Source organism: Podarcis pityusensis, assembly GCF_964106645.2.
Source record: "Podarcis pityusensis genome assembly, chromosome: Z".
Lineage (NCBI taxonomy): Eukaryota > Metazoa > Chordata > Lepidosauria > Squamata > Lacertidae > Podarcis > Podarcis pityusensis.
This window is the reverse complement of record NC_138044.1, coordinates 19,972,135-19,980,449: the sequence shown is the minus strand read 5'-3', so window position 1 is coordinate 19,980,449 and position 8,315 is coordinate 19,972,135. Positions and strand designations below refer to the sequence as shown.

At 48.0% G+C, this 8,315-nt stretch overlaps 1 protein-coding gene across 1 annotated transcript; it reads right to left on the bottom strand.

Moving 5' to 3' along the window:
* Positions 1-2,015: 2,015 nt before the first annotated feature.
* On the bottom strand, positions 2,016-6,064 carry P2RY4 (pyrimidinergic receptor P2Y4). The gene is made up of 2 exons (XM_080990131.1): positions 6,010-6,064; positions 2,016-4,048 (listed from the first exon to the last, which is right to left on the bottom strand). The coding sequence occupies exon 2, from the start codon at positions 4,043-4,045 to the stop codon at positions 2,990-2,992; it is 1,056 nt and encodes a 351-aa protein (XP_080846257.1). The 5' UTR covers positions 4,046-4,048; positions 6,010-6,064; the 3' UTR covers positions 2,016-2,989.
* Between the last annotated feature and the right edge of the window lie 2,251 nt (positions 6,065-8,315).

Below are 8,315 nucleotides of genomic sequence, written 5' to 3'. Positions count from 1 at the left end.
ATTTACAGGAGATTAATCTAATGGAACGGGATAAATTATTATTAATGAAACATCAGGTGGGATAAGTTTATCTTACAAGTACTGTGGCAAATCCTAAATGTGGCCATTTTGGTCCGAAAAGGATTTTCAGCCAGGTTATTACTGATGCAAATTGGTGTTATTAAATTTTATGCACAAAAATAGAAGAGATGGTAATAGCTTTGGTTAATGTTTATGGACCTAATTTGGATTCTCCTGAAATGTTTTGGACACTTGAATGAGTGTACTTACGATAAATTGAAAATAGAAGATTTTAATTAAGTATTAGAGGTACTACTCCTCCCCTTACACCTCAGTTCTTCAGTTGTTGATAGATGGAAAGGCGAATGATCTGAAAATGAATATTATCCCCAGATTAATCTATATTTTGAGAGGAATTCCGCTTCATATATTTGGAAAATATTTTCAGAAAACAAATCCTTTCTTTAGAAAATGTCTATGGGGTTCTTCACCTCTGAGAATATCTTTACAGAAAATGCAGCTACAAATTAATGAAGGAAGATTTGGTGTTCCAAATATGGAGCTGTGCTACATTGCTTCCTTAATGGCAAGTATTAAATACTGGAAACCCACCAATTGGTGTTAAATTTCCAATCTGGACAATTTTAGAATATATTGTACATTTATAGCACCTTTGCTTGGAAGGACAGTATTAGGAATAAAATATTTTAGAACTCGGGAATCTCTGGAAACAATTATGTCAGTTAGAAAGATATGGAATATTATGTCTGATAAAAAGTAGGTTTGACTCATGTTCTCATGCTAACTTGACTTTGTGGGAAAACCCAACTTTAAAAATTGGGGGGAAAGATGGCAATTGGAAAATTTGGATGGAAGCAAGCCTATTGCCTTTGGATCAACTGACTTTTTAACATACACTGTTCCATGAGATAAATACCATCTATTGGATATAAACCCACAGGCACTACTTGCAGCTCTTAATAGTGATATAGTGATATACCTTTTCTTTTGTTTGTTTTTTCCACTTTCATTTTAAGTTGTTCAATTAAACTGTTCTTTAAAAAAACAACAACAGAATGCAGGAGAGCAGGAGTGGGAGAAGGCTACTGTTTTCAAATCCAGCTTGCAGGCTCCCCATTGGGGCATATGGGTGGCCACTGTGAGAACAGGAGGCTGGACTAGTTGGGCTATTGGCTATTCTCCTCCCTCCTTACTGAATCCCCCCAACAACCCTGTAAGGTGGACTAGGCTGAGAGGCAGCAACTGGCCTAGAGATCACCCAGGTGAGCTTCATAGCCAAGTAGGGATTTGAATCCTGGTCTCTGCCAGGTCCTAAAAAAGGTAAAGGGACCCCTGACCATTAGGTCCAGTCGTGACTGACTCTGGGGTTGCGGTGCTCATCTCGCTTTATTGGCCGAGGGAGCTGGCGTACAGCTTCCGGGTCATGTGGCCAGCATGACTAAGCCGCTTCTGGCGAACCAGAGCAGCACACGGAAATGCCGTTTACCTTCCCGCCGGAGCGGTACCTATTTATCTACTTGCACTTTGATGTGCTTTCGAACTGCTAGGTGGGCAGGAGCAGGGACCGAGCAACGGGAGCTCACCCCGTCGCGGGGATTCAAACTGCCGAGCTTCTGATCAGCAAGTCCTAGGCTCTGTGGTTTAACCCACAGTGCCACCCATGTCCCCTGCCAGGTCCTATTCCACATCTAATCCCCACAACAACCCTGTGAAGTAGGCTAAACTGAGAGGCAGAGACAGGCCTCCAAGCTCAGCCAGCAAGTTTCACAGCTTCTCCTGCTTTCCCCGTGGAGCGCAATGATTTGAAGGGGTCAGCAATAAGGAGGAGAGTTTAAAGGAGCAAGCCCTCCTATTTTTCAGGGACATCCCTGATTTAGAGAAACCACCCCAGTTTCTGATTTCATCCCAGAATGTCATTTTTCCTTAGGAGAATGCAGGAACCACAGCTTCCTTTTCATCAGAGAAACGTTGGGGGTATGTAGTTACCCGACCCCCGAACCATCTGAAGACAATTCTGTATAGTGAAGGTTTTTTTTAATGTTTAATGTTTTATTACATTTTTACATATGTTGGAAGCTGCCCATAGTGGCTGGGGCAAACCAGTCAGATGTGGGAGGTATAAATAGTAAAATTATCATTAGGGAATGGATGTCCCTATTTTCATCGGAGAAATGTTGGAAGGTATGGGATTCAATAGGGCCTTAACAGACTGGAGAACTGGGCCAAAAGAATATCAGCAGGAACAACTTAGGTAGGAATAACCAGGTGCACAAATATAGGGTTGGGGGATACCTATTTTGATAGCAGTCCACATGAAAAGGATCCAGAGGCCTCAGTAGACTACAAGCTCAACCTGAGCTAATGCTATTCTAGGCTGCATCAACAGAAGTCCAGGGTACAGAAGAAGGGAAAAAATAGCACTGCTCTATTCTGCCTTGGTCAGGCCACACCTGGAGTCCTGTGCCTAGTTCTGGGTACCAATATTGACAAAGCTGGAAACTAGGCAGAGGAGGGTTACCAGGATGATAAAGGGCCTTGCAGCCAAGTCCTGTGAGGAACAGTTGATAGAGTCTTTATATCAATAGAAATGGTCTCCCTGAAAGTTGCATAAAGTTGGAAGGACAGGAGAGGGCAAGCATCCATCAAAGCCAAATGTTGTCTAGTGCTGGAATACTGCATGGAACACAATCAGAAGCCCTTCAAAACTGACTTCCAGAAAGATCTGGAAACAGCTAACTATTAAATTAACAGACATGGTTAAAGAAGGAGAGAGGTTTAGATAATTCAGTATAACTCTGTGTTGGAAGACTTATAAAAGCATAGATTTGTAGAGTTGGAAGGCACCCCAAAGGGTTTTCCAGTCCAACCCCTTGCAATGCAGGAATTCCCGCTCAAGATTCCCTTACAGGCAGCCATTCAAACTCTGTTTAAAAACCTTCAGAACGATGAAATGGAGCACATCCCACAGTTAGATTTCACCCACAAGCTGGGAAATGGGGGCCAGAGTCAGTGCGTGCCTGGTTCTGGGCCTTTTGAACAAGCTCTGGTGCAGCTTTCCCCTATAGAGGTTCCCAGCCAGGAAGTAGAGGACGGGATCAATGCAGCTATTGGCACTGGCCAAGGGCCTGGTGATTTTGTAGGCCACATTCACAGCGTTGAGTGTGCGACAGTCGGCCTTGAGCAGCCGAGAGGTGTAGTAGGCGGTCCGCGTGATGTGGAAAGGGAGGAAGCAGATGACGAAGACCACCACGACCACCACAATCATTTTGACAGAGCGTGCCTTGTAGGCAGGGACCTCCTGGCCAGAGTGAGGCCTCCACAGCTTCTGGGCCATCTGGCAGTAGCAGATGAGGACAACCAGGAATGGAAGGCCAAAGAGGAGGGCCATCACTGAGGAGCTGTAGCGTACGTAGTGGCCAAATTCAGCTGGCTTTGTGGTGTCGTGGCAGAGGGTATCGTTTCCCCGGGCACTGATGGTGACGAAGACCAGGTTGGGGATGAGGCAGGTGGCAACCACCGCCCACACTCCCCCACAAATCAGGTGGGCGTGCCTCGTTTTGACCCACCTGAGGGCCTGGATGGGATGGCAGACCGCCACGTAGCGGTGGATGCTGATGCAGGTGAGGAAGAGGATGCTGCTGTAGAGGTTGGCATAGAAGAGGAAGCGCACCACCTTGCACATCCCCTCCCCGAAGGGCCAGTTGTTGCGGTTGGCATAGTAGTAGACCAGCGTGGGGAGAGAGAGGACGTAGAGGGTGTCGGACAGGGCCAGGTGGAACATGTACGTGGTGGTGGCATTCCAGGGCCGCATCCTGGAGATGAGTGCCCACAGGGAGTAGGAGTTGAGGATGAGGCCCACCACACAGACAGTGGCATAGGAGACAGGCAGGAGGATGAACTTGAACTCCTCATTGAAGATGCAGTTCTCCTTCTCTTCTCTAGTGCTGTTACCACCAGTGGCATTCCCAGCCCTGGGTGTGGTGGTGAAAGCCACCATAGGAAGTGGCACCATCAGGCTGCCCATCTCCTGAAAATCAGGGAGAAAAAAATGCTTCACAAAGGCTGGTGGCCATAAGCTTCTCGGGTGGAGACGCAGAATGAGCACCTGACCAGAAATTATTTAGCTGTGATTCTTGCATTGACCCTTGAGGGTCCCTTCCAACTATACAATTCTATAATTCTATGACGATGATGATATTATTAGAACATAAGAAGATCCTGCTAGATCAGACCAATGGCCCGTCTAGTCCATCCTCCGGGACTAGATGCCCTTTATGGGAAACCTGCAAGCAGGATTCAAGCACAAGAGCCCTCTCTCCTCCTGTGGTCTCCAGCAGCTGGCATTCAAGATCGTTGTTTCCTCCAATTGTGGTGGTAGAGCATGACCATCCTGGCTAGTAGCTATCACTAGCCCTGTCATCCTCCAAGACTGTGTCTAATCCACTTTTAAGCCATCCAGGTTAGTGCCCATCACTGCCTCCTGGGGGAGGGAGTTCCATAGTTTAACAATGTGATGCATGAAGAAGGACTTCCTATTACCTGTCCTGAATCTTCAGACATTCAGCTTCATTGGATACCCACAAGTCCCAGTGTTATGAGAGAGGGAGGAAAGCTTTTCTCTGCCCACTTTCTCCAGGTCATACATAATTCTATAAACTATCATGTGATCTAGTACTCTCATCATCACCATCACCATCATTTCATTTATAGGCCACCTTTCCTCCAAGGAGCTCTAGGTGGTATACATGTTGTTCCCTCTCCCAGTTTTATCTTCACAACAACTCTGCAAGGTAGGTCAGGCTGAGAGGTGGCAGCTTACTCCAAAGGTCACCCACTGAGCTTCAGAGCCAAATGGGAATTCTAATCCTCATCTGTCTCAGGTCCCCGTCTGTCCCTCTAACCACTGGTATCACATGGGGCTGGCCTGCCCCACCCTTCCATTCCGGTGTGAGGATTATTAGAAAAATGATTGAGATCCTGTATGCCAGGCCCATGAAGCTAAAAAAACCCCTGTTTTCGCTGCTGTCAGTGAGGACATTGTGGTATAATGGTCAGTGTCAGACTAGAAACTGGGGGGTTGAAATCCCTTATCAACCAACCACATGCAGTGGTGGAGGAAGCCGCTCGGGCATTTCAAGCAGCACGCCCAGGGATGGGGCGAGCCGCCCATAGGGGCAGGGCGCACCGTGGGGCCTCCAGAGTCTGCCTGCCTCCTCCCACTCAGCTGCCCTACAACTGGGGGGGGGGGGGAGGAGGCGGCAGGCGACCTGTTTGGGCAGTGCGGAGCCTGCATGCACCCAAGCCACTGTGTCTCTCCCAGGAGAGATGCGTGGCTTGGGCGTTCTGCAGGCCCCGTGGTGAGTGCCGCCCAGCATTCTGTCACCCTCCTCAGTGGTGACACCCGGGGCAGACTGCACCTACCACACACCCCTTCCTCTACCCCTGAACAAACACATGAAGCTCGCTGAGTGATCTTGGGCCAGCTACTGTCTCTTTAAAGCAAACCAGGTTTTCTTTTTGCCCTCAGAAAGCGGCTGTGAGAGAAGTTACTTCAAAACAACCACCCCATCACGTGCCCAGAGCGTGGAGGGAGATGGAAAACTCTTCTCCTGCTGCACATGTTCAGATATATAGGGTTGTGGGTGCTGTCCTACACACACTAACCTGGATGTAAGTCCCAATGAGCTCAATAGGACTTGCTTCTGAGTAGACATGCTTAGGATTGCACTGAGCTGTGATTCCTGCACTGCGGGGAAGTGGGCTAGATGAGGTCCCTTCCAACTCTACTGGAAGGAGGTAGAGCTCTCCTTAATTGCAAGTTTTTAAGCAGAGGTTGGGTGGTCATCTGTCAGAGATTCTTTAGCTGTGATTCCTGCCTGGGTGGGTGGGATGGTGGTCAGACTAGAGGACTCTTGGGGAGAGGATTGCCCTAAAGGTGGAGGAGGCTACAGCTAAGGGAATGTGGGATTCCCTTATCCCCCTACTCACCTTCCGTCTTGAGGATTCGAGCAGAGTGAGAAAACAGGAACAACTTCCTGGTGAAACCTGCCCTGAATGTCCCCCGCCCTCTAATTCAAGCTGCTCAAATAATCCCACAGAGCTAACAAAAGAGCCTTTGTGAGAATGGCTGGCCCCTCTAGAAAAAGGATTCTTAATTGGTGTCGCCCAAATGCAGGGTCACCCAGGGAAAAATAATGTCTCAAAGGGATCTTTGTGCTGCCGCAAAATCTTGTGGAACTACCAAAGGCAACTGTAGAATGCTGGTATTTCCCATCTGGTCCACGAGAGTGCAGCCGCTTTGCCCCTTCCCCTATTGATTGAGAGGCAATGTTGTTTAGTGGTTAGAGTGCCGGGCTAGGACCTGGGAGATGCAAGGGTTTAAAACCCCCACTTGGCCATGAAGCTCAATGTGTGTGACCATGGAGGCCACCAGTTACATCTTTCAGCCTGACCTACCTCACAAGGTTGTTGTGGGGATGAATTGAGCAGTGGGGGAACCATGTAAGACATCTAGTGATCCTGGGAGAGAAAAGATATATCTCCTTAAATATGGGGAACCAATCTAGTATTCACCCATGGTTGGGGACTACAAATCCCATCTTTCCCCTGACCATTGGTCATGTTGGCTAAGGCTGATGGGAGTTGTATCCCACAACCACTGAAAGACACCATATCAGCTAACTGTACTATGCAGGATGACCAGCCTTGGTTTGCGAGATGACCACTGACCATCCACACAGGACAGTAACCTAATAGCAGCCTGGTTTTACAACCCTCAAGCCAGCCTCGTCTGTGCAGGAAGCACCTCCCCCTTCCCCTTGTATAACTAATTGCATTTGATGAAGCTAACTACGCTGATGATGCCTGGTTCCCCGCTCCCCTGAATGTGAACACGCTGACCTGTCTGAACTCTTAATTTACAGGCTGATTCATTTTATCAAGGCAGCCCCAGCTAATCTTGGGTAGATAATAACCAGAGCCCTTGTCGGCTAAATCGATTAAGCATATCTCATTTGCAAGATAAGCTCCAATTGCCCTCACAGCAATTAAGATGCAGCTTGGTCTCGTTGTACCCTAGCAAAAGAGCCCGCTGGGGCTGACCGCTCAGGGTGAGGAGAATTCAATGGGCTTCGTTTTGTTCCGGAGAAACCAGAGACACGGCTGTGACTTTCAATCTGGCATGTTCAGCTCATTGAATATGTTTTGGGCTCTCATAGAATGCTCCCTCCTGCAATGGGAAGTTTCCTTATTATGGCCAATTTTTGAAGTCTGAAATAAAATGTGTTGTATTCTCTGTTTTTTGAGTGGTGTAGATTCCCCCACTCCCCTGATTTTATTTATTTTTGTTACATTGAGTACACTGTTTAGCCCTGATAGTTAATGGAGTAAAAATACATTAGGGGTTGGACTAAATGACCCTTGGCATCCCTTCCAACTACAATTCTATGATTCTGTGATTCATTGGGGGTTTTAAAGCAGAGGTTGCCTCTCCATCTGTCAGGGGTATTTTTAGTTGAGATTCCTGCATCAAAGCGGGTTGGACTAGATGACCCTTGGAGTCCTTTCCAACTCTACAATTCTGATTCTATGATTCATTGGAGGATTTAGGAGTTGGGGATTTGGATCAAGTGAGTTAGGGGAGGAATTAGCAGCCAGCAGCAGTTCTAATGAGCTGATTCTAATGAGCTCCTCTGGGAGCTCGTGACCTGGACTTGCAAATGGGCATTTGTGAGGCGTTTTGAAGGGGAGGCCCAGAGAACCAAGAGACATAGAGAGTGAGGGAGCTGCTGCAGTGACCTGCAACACCTCTGCCATGTTTGTCTTCCTGCCTGAGCATGTGCAAAGCTACACCTGCAACAAGTGCAAGCTGGTTGCCTTGCTGGAAGAGAAGGTCCAGCAATCTGAGGCCCACCTAGAAACAATTTGAGCTACTGGGCAAGATGAGGAATTTCTCAGTGGAGCAGAGAGTGGACTGTCCTGGAACAGTGATGTGTGTGCAAGGTGGAGGAAGATCACCCATTGCAAGAGATGGTCTCCTGGAGGTACGTGATGCACAGAAGCAAGTCTGTCAGGAGTCATGCAGTGTCTCTCGAGCTGCAAAATCGATTCCATGCCTCATCTCAAATTCTGGGCCAGGGGAGCAAGGACATTAGTCACAGAGGTGGCTGTGGAAGGTGCAGTGCACAGAATGATTTCTGCCACTCCCCAGAGGAGGAAGACACATGAGGTGGTGGTACGTGACTCCCTACTGAGGGGCACAGAGGCAGCAGTGTGCGGAGGGAAAAGGATGTCCC

What these genes read in the sequence shown, in the direction of transcription:
- P2RY4 (XM_080990131.1), bottom strand. Translation starts at nt 4,045, where the DNA reads ATGGGCAGCCTGATGGTGCCACTTCCTATGGTGGCTTTCACCACCACA.